A 10,686-nucleotide genomic window follows, 5' to 3' on the forward strand; every position below is an offset into this window, starting at 1 on the left:
CTATTGAAGTATCCTAGCATGCCCATATTGCTTAGTTTAGGTATGAACACATTTACAGACTGTAAAACAATATTATGTGATATATACATTTAATTAGATTTTGAATTGACTTCGAAATAAGGTAAGTCTTCATAGGTTGTATCGGATTCTAAAGGTCCATCTTTAGCATAATCTTGTACTCTATCATATTGGTTGATGCTTAATGTAGAGTCCCTTTTGTGATGCTCCAGCTTTTGGTATTTCTCTTCTTCGTCATCAACACCAGTTGGCTGTAACTTAGAGTAGAGTGCGTTACATTTAAGAACACTGGCTTGTCTTTCTTGCTGACTAAAACAAAACAATGAACACACAATATGTTTGCTGCACTTAAATGCATATCGTGCATACATGTTTACAAGCATGTACAGATCTATAGATACATGCATGTACATCACATGTAGTAGTTCAGGGTCATATGCACAACACAGTTAACTATTATTCTTTGTATAGATATTAACTCTGTCACATTATGGTGATAACATTGTAGATATAAGACTTTGACCTTATGGAGTTAGTTCTATTGTGGTGTTGCAACAGTAACATGTTCCTTTGACAGTTCGCTCTACATATTTGATTAGTCACTGCATTGATTTTTGGAACTAAGGTAATAAACGCTATGGCGTTTAGCCAGTAAATATAGCAGGGTCTGTTACGGCAAAATTTTGCCAAAATCGTGACACGGTAGATTCAAGCACCAAGTCTGGTACAGTGATTCCTTAGGATATGTAAAGTGATTTCAGAAGGGGTGCCACCATGAACTCACCCTGCACCCCTTCGTACGAACAGCTAATTTTGTCAGTCTGCAAAATTAAAACTCATCGCATTTACTATTTTGAATAACTTGGTTTCGTAACTACATTCCCAAAGTTTGATAGTTCCTGTTTGTGAGTGAGTAGTCCATGATATCCCATAATAGTTTTATTGCCTCTGTGTGAAAGATACATGCATGGCCTAAACAAAACTATAAGTATAGCGAAAATAAAATCAGTAAAATTTAAACATGGCTATTCGTGAAGGTTTTTCACAATAATAAGAAATTTTGATGTAAGAAAAGAACGAATCCACACTTCATCAGATTTGACGAATTAAATATTGACGAAAATCAAGAAATTGCAGATAAAATTTGTACTTTTAAAAGAGCTTACAAGCATTTGATGAATTTAAATTTGACAAATTAAACCGATTCGTCAATTCGTCGAATTTTTCTTATGTCAAAATTTCCTTGCTTACAGTACTTATTTTTTGTCGATGTCCATGTTTCCACTACACTAGCTGAGTACTGTACACAGAACATCAATTTCCTGGATACTTGACCTCCTGAGGTTGTGAACAGGTTCAACTTTATACATACATAACTACAGCCAGAATTTTGCTATAGCTAGCTATACATTTGCACAGTTCTATTTACTAATGAATGTTCATACATTGCTGTTCTGTTGTTGAAATTCTTCAAAGTGATGATAAAATCAGATAGAGACCATCTGAATTTGTTATCTGTTATCTCTTTAGCAATTAGCTAATGTATGTACATTTCATTAGCAAATAAAACTGTGCAAAATTGCAAATGTATAGTTTATACAATGCTGTAGTTAGCTATGCATGCATGAGGTTGAACCCGTTTACAACCTCAGGGGGTCAAGTATCTAGAAAACTGGTGTTCTGTGTACAGTACTCAGCTAGAGTAGTGGAAACATGGACATTACTTTTGACAGAAAATTAGTAACTAGTTATTATTGTGAAAAACCTTCATGAATAGACATGTTTAAATAAATTTTACTGATTTTTGCTAAACTTATAGTTTTGTTTAGGCCATGTATCTTTCACACGGAGACATAATATTTTAATAAAACTGTTATGGGATGTCATGGACAACTCATTCACAAACAGGAACTATTAACTTTTGGAAAAGTGGTTAGGAAAATAAGTTTTTCAAAATAGTAAATGCACTAAGTTTTAATTTCGCAGACTGTCAAAATTAGCTGTTCAGACAAAGGGGTGCAGGGTGAGTTCATGGTGCCACCACTTCTGAAATCACTTTATACATCTTAAGGAATCACTGTACCAAATTTGGTGTTTTAATCTGCCATGTCACGATTAAATTCATAAAGAACCAGAATAATATGGTCAGCATGATAAACAAAACATTTGACAAGTACACAAAACTAGGTAATCAATTACAAGTCAAATCACAAATCATTAAGTAAATAAGAATGGTAATCATGCTGATAATAATAAGGGTCCTTGATGACAGTGGATGGTATAGCATTTCACTAATGGGAAGCTCTAGCACTAAAGTACTTTTGAGGTGAAATCTTTCACAGTTAGCAAAATAATCTTTTACTCTGGTGTTATACTGAGAATGACAAGCAATCAGTTATCTTGCTCAATGAAACATCAGTAACAAGCACTGAACCATCAAGTGCACCAATCACTAGGTAGTGCTGCCCCATACACACACAGACTGACACACATGCACAAACAGACAGACAAACACGTACTACATACCCAAATACAACACACACAGTGCATATACCTATTAAATTGAATCTGATCATATTGGTCATTTGGCACTTTCAGCAGCAAACTGCTGTTCCTATATTCATGGATACAAAATCTCAGTGAAGTATTGCTATAAATGTGACTATTTAGAGGTAATTACTGAGTGCTTACCTCTCATACATGGGGTTATCTGATATCATTGACAATGGAGAACCAGTCTTATACCTACATAATATTATAAGAGATATGTTGCTTGCTATTGTTCCCAAAACTCTTCTTAGCATAGCAGTACGTATATAGCTGAAACAATTTTAATACATATACATAGTTATATGGCACATATGTAGGCAGCATCATTTACATATATACCGGTGCAATCAACAATTATGTACACTACAAGAACATGCACCCACACAGTGACAGTAAACACGACTCTACATGGTTATTACAAAACAAGCTTACCTTTTCCTTGAAAATTTCTTTTTCGCTATTCTCCACAGATAAATTGTTGCAATAATCACAAGTAAGGATAGCAAACAAACCGACAACACAATTATTACGACAGTTGAGACATTATTATCATTATTAGATACAACCTCCTCCACACCAACACAGGACAATAATACATTATTTGATGGTGCAGTACAAACACCATCTGATGGAGATGGGGTTTCCACTGAAGTGGTATCGGTATCACCTAAGGATGTATTAGTTAACCTGACTGGTTGTACATAACACAACAATACCTTCACTGTTCCTGCAGCCAAACAGTCCAACTGAAAGACATGGAGTGATATGCCAGTCTGCTATGAGTAGTTGAAATTGCCGGACACGAATGGGCTCCCAAAATGAATGAAAGAATGGCCGTACATGATTGTTGTGAAATACCTGGAAAAAAGTATCAAATGTGTTATATATAGGGAGACAAACTAACTGATCTTCCAAACAGATCCTTGTACTGAGTTAGGTTACACAAATCATCATTAGTAGCATAAGACAAAGAATATGATGTTATAAAGTAGTCAGCATTTCTGGTCTCCCTCCCTGCTATCACCATTGATGTGATGATCACTTCCTTATCAAAACTAAAACTAATGACCAAAGGAAGATCCACTCCTTCAACAGATGGACACCAATGATCATCATCATCCTTGTAACGTAAAAAGCTCGTCTTTACCACATCATCATTAGAATTACTAGTGATGTTTGTGATCATATCATTAAACTCCTCTGCTTGATCAGGTTGACAGTGATGTAATTCTGTGAACCAGTGTTAATAATTAAAATGAGTGTGGTGAATCAGACAGATTACTATTAGATTCCAATGGTTACCTTTACATTAGAATAGCTGATTGTTATATTAGATTGTTAGATTGTGAAAATTTTGGTCTGGCAAGTTGGCTCTACTGCACAATTTGTTTGTGTTTGTTGTGTATAGCTAATTCAACTACACAAAAGGGCAGCTAAATGCATCTAAAGTCTAACAAGTAATTTTATGCCAAATTGAGAAGCTATTAACAAAAGTACAAGAATCCATATGTGTCGCAAGGTCACTGATGATGTGCTCCTGATAATACGTTAATAACCTAGGAGATAACAAGCTTCTAACCACGTGTATATAACCTTATGTACATGCCTATACATACACATGCCCTTACATATGAACTCCATACACATTACCTTCACTCTCCAGTTCAGCACAACCAAACAACTCCCACTTCAGACAAGCTCTACCAGTATCAATTGTGTTAGTTCCATCTACCACAGCTGATGATGTCCAATTTAGTGGATAAAGTCTAAATATTCTGCCTCTGATTTCAGTTGGTATGGTGAACTTTATATCATCACGATAATCATCACCATTATTGCCTTGAATTGTCTAGAATAATATTTGCAATGGCACTCCACTAATCAACTGTGAACTCACCATTGGATTTCCATCCTCATCATTCACAACACAGAATTCTTCTGATTCTAAATCCATGTATGCTAGCCGAAATCTGCTGACATATCGAGGTTGTCTTTCATCTCCATTAATCTCAATACCTTGTATAGCTCCAGCAGATACAACTACGTCAGTACCAAACTCCACCTGAATATAAGGTGCATTGTTCACCAAATTAGTCACAATTTGTGAACACCATCCCAGAAAACTAGAGTACATGTTACCAATTCTACACTCCTCTGGTCTCAGTAGTACCCTCTCATTCATGTTATCATAAGTGTAGTGTAGTGGATCATATCCACTAGCTGATAACTGGTCATCACTAACATAGTAACGTGTTCCTGATATCAGTGCCTCTTCATCACCGTAACATTTTGAGGCTGGATTGAAACAAAGAAGTATACACACAGGTATATCAATTACAACAATATTATCAAAGCTACAACAATAAAACTAGCTACTGTACAAACACTAATTTTGCTACCAAACCATATCAGTGTAGTGCTATATAATTGATTCATGAAGATAACTGGCAGGAACAAATGCAACTTAATTACAACAACTTTAAGTCCTTGAAGAAGAGTTCTCTGTAAGGACTAACTGCTTGTTTCCTCAGGCTTTGCAGCATAGGTATGATTGTAAACATGCTATGTGGTATTCACTATGTATCGACCAACAAATTGATTCTACCAAACTACTATAATATGTCACACAACATATAATGTGGATGTGTGATGTATTCACCTAGTGATGAAGGTGTTGGAAAGGGTTCCACCATCACTGATGATGATGTAGTCATTACAGGTGAAGATGACACCAGCAGAGATGACATCACTACCATGGTACTGACAACAGTGACGGTAGCAGGTTCTAGTGGTGGACATGACATAGTCGGAATGACTGATGTAGTCCTTTTTGTTGTACTATTAGGGGCACTTGTTGAGGTGGTGGATGTCATAACACTATCAGTAGTTGTGGTGGCATCACTAAATGAACTGACTGTAGTAGATGATGGAGCTACACTAGAAATTTGTGGTCTTGATATGACTACATAAAATGAAAAGACAAGCACAGTGATTGTACAAGCATTAACATTACACTACTATTATTTTCATACCTTCGCTAAGTTTACAGCCAAAGAACTGAAATGCAATACACGGTCGAATGTTCTTGTCGTGAATGACAAATCTTAAAGTCTGTACACGAATTGGGTTCCAAAATGTTTGCTGAAACTTGTCTTCTCTGTTATTCACGAACTCCTAACCATATTTGGTGAAACTCACACAAGAAAATTACTTAATACTTACGGTCATGTTGTTCAGATCAGCATATGTCCTAAATGATGAATTACCAACTGAATATTCCCAAGAGTATAGTGTGACATAGTCATCTGCATTCTCTCCATCAAATCCGTGATATGCTACTGATGTTAACAAAATTTCTTCAGTAAAATAAAATGTTGCATTATTTGGGAAAGGTTCATATCTGTCAGCACACCAGTATTTAGTGACATCATTGTAGGTAAGAATATTCTCCTTTTCACCGGGCTTGTCACCAGTACGTTCTTCTGATGATACTTCTACATTACTGATCAAGTCTCCCGGCTCACCATAAGCACAACAACTTAACTGGTAGACTGACTGACACTCTGAAATATATAATGACAAAATTCAATTCTATGATATCAGCAGACCAATTGTTATGGCAATAGCCTTGATCAAAAATTATATTAATGTCCAGGTATCTTCAATTAGAGTAAACATCCAAGCACTTTAGTGAAGCACTCTTATTAAACCTAAGGCCACCAATTGTAGATTCCTTGTTTCCTGTCACCTACCCGCATGGTAATTTTAGAGCCGCATACAAATTTATTATTGCATTTGATAGTCATATGATTTTTGTTTATAAGTACTAGTGTGAGCACATGATGTATTATATTGGAAAAGTAGTGAGTTTCTGATGTTGTTTAGTGCCAAAAAACATGGATAATTACATAGTTTGAATCCATTCCAGCCTCAGGCCGGATTACAAGCAGCAGATCTCTTCAAGTAGCCATTGGTGAACAAGATACATAGATGAGCAGGAGTCTAACTCATCTGACAATACGTTATTAATGTGTGTGGAACATATGGAAAATTCATACTGTTGCAGTTGATGGCTAAATTAGCATTATGACCACAAGCAGATACACCCAGCCAGCAAACTCTATAAAAGCTTTTAAAATTTGGTGGCTGCATGCTCAGAGAAAGTGAGGGGTCTGCAACACTTCGAATCTAAACTATGAGATTTGAATCTTGATGAGTCCCAGTGAAATCACAACAAATGTTACATCTCTGCTAAATCTGAGAGAAAAGGCAATTAGGAGTTAATGGGCTCCCTTTAATATCTTTGATATTAAATAATAGATTTTAACAATATAATAAATAATAACTGCCCGCCTGCATGGTATATTTTGCCTGACTAGGACGGGAAACAAACAATTTACAATTGTTGGCCTAAGATGTTTTAAAACTACTAGTTTACTGGTACAATAAAAGCAAGGGAGATCATCACCTGATAAGGCTAATATGCAAATTTAATTTCTATACCATATTCCATACAAACCAATAAACTTGCACATAAGGTGATGATCAATGCCTTATGTTTCAGAATATAATGATACCTAGCTACTAGCTTATTTAAAAAAATGTAAAATACAAAGTAAAAGAATGGACATCAGGGCACGATAATGAAGCACTACTTATTATTAGCAAGTAAAGTAACCATTCACATAGTTTTAGTAATATAGCCAGCAAGATACAAAGCACACCTACAATCTATTCTCTTGGAGGTATGGTACACTTTGGAGACACAAGTCCCATTTATAGCATCGCAAGTACAAAAAAAGGAAAACATGCAGCAAGTGATTACAGTCACTATATGGCTATTTGTGTGTATTTCAATGTGTATAAATAAACTATTCTATATATACTAGTACACTTATAACCTTCTGCTCTTTGTGGAACGCAGCCATGAAACTCTAGCTTAGTACAAGTTTGTGGTGGAGGAATCATAGCAATGGAGTAGAGACGCACTATTCTAGCACTAATAGAATATGGGAGATCTTGCAGCATAGATGCTCTATAGTTGTTCACATCTTGGCCAGGAAATACCTGCAAATTAACATATGTATCTGCAAAACAGTACAAGTGGATATACAATAATAAGGTTTACATTCTAATGGTCACATAAGTATTCCTTGAGCACCAATCCGAGAACCAAAATCCTTAAAATGTGACACACTTAACTTTATGTATAAGTGCATGAAATACCTATGGCACAGCTCACATGATGCATTTGTCACCATGAAACAACATCATGAAGACTGTAGAGTTTGTTTGGCGTAGCTACTTTACTTAACGTACATTATAATTATTATACTAGTTAGGACCACTAACATCATGCAGTACTATATGGTGATTGTATTATTGCTTATACTTGAGAAAAAGTTGAAAGGGGGAATTACAGCTGTACTACAAGTATAGCTAGCAGTGGTGGAGGAAGGTATGAAAAGTTGGGGGGCTGAGCATAGCTATTGTAGCTATACATGCACAGTGCATGAAGCGCACTTGCATGCTCCCCCTAACATTTTTTGAAAAAATAAGTGCTATGATATTAAATCTGGAGGCAGTTTTAGCCAATAATCTTAATCACAGTAATGCTACATATAGCAAGTAAGCATTGCTATAATTCAGCATTAATACTTGAGCTATTAGTCATGCTTACAAGTGTATACGGTGTTGATCATGTGATAAGTCTTATGATGTCATAAAACACATTTGTTGGGGGTGGGGGCTCTCCCCTGTTTTTCGAAAGTTTAAGGGGCTTTGGCCCCTGTGCCCCCCTCTTCCGCTGCCACTGCCATATATACTGGCTAGTATTCATGAGTAGCTATTTCTAATTGACTCTCAGTAGAGGTATGGTACTTGAATACTACAGAGTACTTAAGATACTGAAAATCCATGATTCAGCATTTCTATTATATTGAAAATATTGATCATTAAGAGTTCACTTAACTTATATGGTACTGACGTGTAATGTTCAGCCTACCTTAGTAGTGGTTGAATTTACTTCTGTCACATTGATAAACACTTCTGCTGCACTGGTGCTATAAGCTAGCCAGAAACTGGTAATGTACCTAGCTTGAGTATTGATCAACAATCCCTGTGTCTCAACTTGCCGTATGACCACTTCTCTCCCAAAATCCACTTGTAGATATGATCTAACACTAGAATTATGTTCAGAACACCAGCCACGATAGTGGTCAGCTCCGATACGACCTTCGTAACTCCTCAACTCCTCACAATCTGAGTTCTCCCCAAACTGATCAGTAGGCATATAGCAGGTAGTGTCACGACTATTAGATGTTATCTGATAATCCAACACTGAGAAGTGGAGCCCACTCATAAGAGGATAGTTACCTGTACATTCTAACAAGTAGTATTAAACTCAGTAACATAGTCTGACAGTATATAACAATACACACATGGTTTATTTAAATACGGCAATACTATGAGCAGCCTTTGACTTAGTGTACGTGTGCCTTGCTATATAAACAAGCTGTCATGCACGGCCGGCTTGCAATTCTGGTTTTATACCTGAAGATACAAGCCGTCCCAGTACCATTACCAAACCATAGATCGTCAACAAAATCTCCCTTGCTTCCATTCCCACGTCTGCGATTCCTTTTATGACGAGTTAAGCCCAGCCCTAAGAGGTCACGAGATAATTGATCGTGACGTTTCATGGAATTTAGTTTCCCCATATGGTTTCCCTAGCAACGTGAGGTTAATATTGATTGTAGTTTATTATTGCTAATGGTGTTAGATTGTGTTAACAATATTACAGCGAAGTGATAATGGCGAGTAAGAACAGTACGACGCTACCCGCTTGTAACAGACTCCTCCAGAAGAAGTGGGAGGAGAAATCGCTACAGCAACACAAGTTGAAGGTAAAGAAACAACACGTTGCGCTGACAGCCGCATGCTGTGAGCCTGTTGATACTCACTAGTTGAAGCAAGTCCGAGCGACAGTGGATACAAAGGCTCCCCACGAGTACAAGCACATCAGAAATAGAGTGAAGCAAAGACAGGTTAGACCTTCGCAAAGCAAACTCGGACACGCCCAATTTTTGGCATGCGCATAAGCACATATGCAGTCGTTTATGGGTAGCTAGAGCATGGTGATTACTTTTCATATTTCCTGCAAGTGTAAAACTATGCAATGCAGATGTTGGTGGAAGCTGTTAGTCAGTTTGTGTGACCCTGTACTCAGTTAAAATACTGAACTGTTTCTTGTCTACAGATTGAAGAAGAGAAGCTAGCCTTGATACAAAAGCATAACAAGGAACTTGCTGGACGCATGCAACACATCATGACGACCACAGGACGTGTGGACCACAGAAACAGTTATAGACACCACAGGTGTGACTTTCAGTGTAACTCCTACTAGTGTAATAGTTCCTGTTTAGCCTGAACCATTCAAGGAGACAGAGAGAACTTGACTTTATCTCGAAGAGAAATAAGGTGACTAGTGAGCAGTAAATTGCAGTGGTGATACCTCTACTGTAGGAAATAGCCGAACGTTTGGAGAAAGTCAAGCCACTTTATGACACTGCCAAATGGGTAATTATTACAATGACTTGGCACAGCGTGTGACGTTTCACACTTTCTGTACTTCTTTAGGAGAATGAGTATAAGTTTCATGAAGGAGCTCAGAAAAGAATTGGTTTGTTCCCAGTCATCAAGCCGAATGTTTCACCTAAGACATCCCCTGAGAAAGTCAAAGAATCTGAAAAGAGAGTTCGATTACCTGCCATTGTAAGGGATAATTGTATACATGTTTGTTACTATTTCTGTTGAATGTCAGACTGATTCACCTCAACTTACAACTGCACCAGTTGAAATGGATACCACTGAAACTAAACAGGTATTTCAGCTAGCTGAAATGGCTGGCAAAATTGAGTGCTGTTTTCTGTAGGCATCAGATGAACAAGAGGAAATTGAAGTTACGTAGCTACAGCAATTGCACTTATTTCATTGTATACAAATTTCATGCATCAGATCAATAATACATGAATAACTACATTAAATTCATTGGCTGGCTGGTCTTCTACCACCCTACCTATGGTTGAACAGTGCGAGGTACCAGTACGAGCATGTATC

The 10,686-nt window shown here is 37.0% G+C and overlaps 2 protein-coding genes across 2 annotated transcripts; one reads left to right on the forward strand and one right to left on the reverse strand.

Annotated features, from left to right (window-relative positions):
• Nucleotides 1–35: 35 nt before the first annotated feature.
• LOC136250284 (uncharacterized) lies at nt 36–9,272 on the reverse strand. The gene is made up of 14 exons (XM_066042468.1): nt 9,121–9,272; nt 8,573–8,952; nt 7,470–7,635; nt 5,791–6,131; nt 5,601–5,742; nt 5,228–5,530; nt 4,466–4,863; nt 4,219–4,417; nt 3,473–3,798; nt 3,285–3,426; nt 3,001–3,235; nt 2,710–2,763; nt 2,573–2,632; nt 36–327 (listed from the first exon to the last, which is right to left on the reverse strand). The coding sequence occupies exons 1-14, from the start codon at nt 9,188–9,190 to the stop codon at nt 90–92; spliced, it is 3,054 nt and encodes a 1,017-aa protein (XP_065898540.1). The 5' UTR covers nt 9,191–9,272; the 3' UTR covers nt 36–89.
• Nucleotides 9,273–9,277: 5 nt separating this feature from the next.
• Nucleotides 9,278–10,617, forward strand: LOC136250287 (sperm axonemal maintenance protein CFAP97D1-like). The gene is made up of 8 exons (XM_066042472.1): nt 9,278–9,473; nt 9,534–9,614; nt 9,827–9,945; nt 9,993–10,047; nt 10,093–10,146; nt 10,207–10,341; nt 10,391–10,450; nt 10,502–10,617. The coding sequence occupies exons 1-8, from the start codon at nt 9,381–9,383 to the stop codon at nt 10,535–10,537; spliced, it is 633 nt and encodes a 210-aa protein (XP_065898544.1). The 5' UTR covers nt 9,278–9,380; the 3' UTR covers nt 10,538–10,617.
• Nucleotides 10,618–10,686: the final 69 nt, after the last annotated feature.

This window comes from Dysidea avara, chromosome 3 (assembly GCF_963678975.1).
Source record: "Dysidea avara chromosome 3, odDysAvar1.4, whole genome shotgun sequence".
Taxonomy (NCBI): Eukaryota; Metazoa; Porifera; class Demospongiae; order Dictyoceratida; family Dysideidae; genus Dysidea; species Dysidea avara.

Coding starts and splice junctions, on each gene's coding strand:
- LOC136250284 (XM_066042468.1), bottom strand. CDS start 9,190: ATGGAAGCAAGGGAGATTTTGTTGACGATCTATGGTTTGGTAATGGTA. Junction 5,743..5,790: donor CTGATCTGAACAACATGACC/GTAAGTATTAAG, acceptor AAATATGGTTAG/GAGTTCGTGAATAACAGAGA. Junction 5,531..5,600: donor TGGCTGTAAACTTAGCGAAG/GTATGAAAATAA, acceptor CATTTTATGTAG/TCATATCAAGACCACAAATT.
- LOC136250287 (XM_066042472.1), top strand. CDS start 9,381: ATGGCGAGTAAGAACAGTACGACGCTACCCGCTTGTAACAGACTCCTC. Junction 9,615..9,826: donor ATAGAGTGAAGCAAAGACAG/GTTAGACCTTCG, acceptor TCTTGTCTACAG/ATTGAAGAAGAGAAGCTAGC. Junction 10,147..10,206: donor TTTATGACACTGCCAAATGG/GTAATTATTACA, acceptor GTACTTCTTTAG/GAGAATGAGTATAAGTTTCA.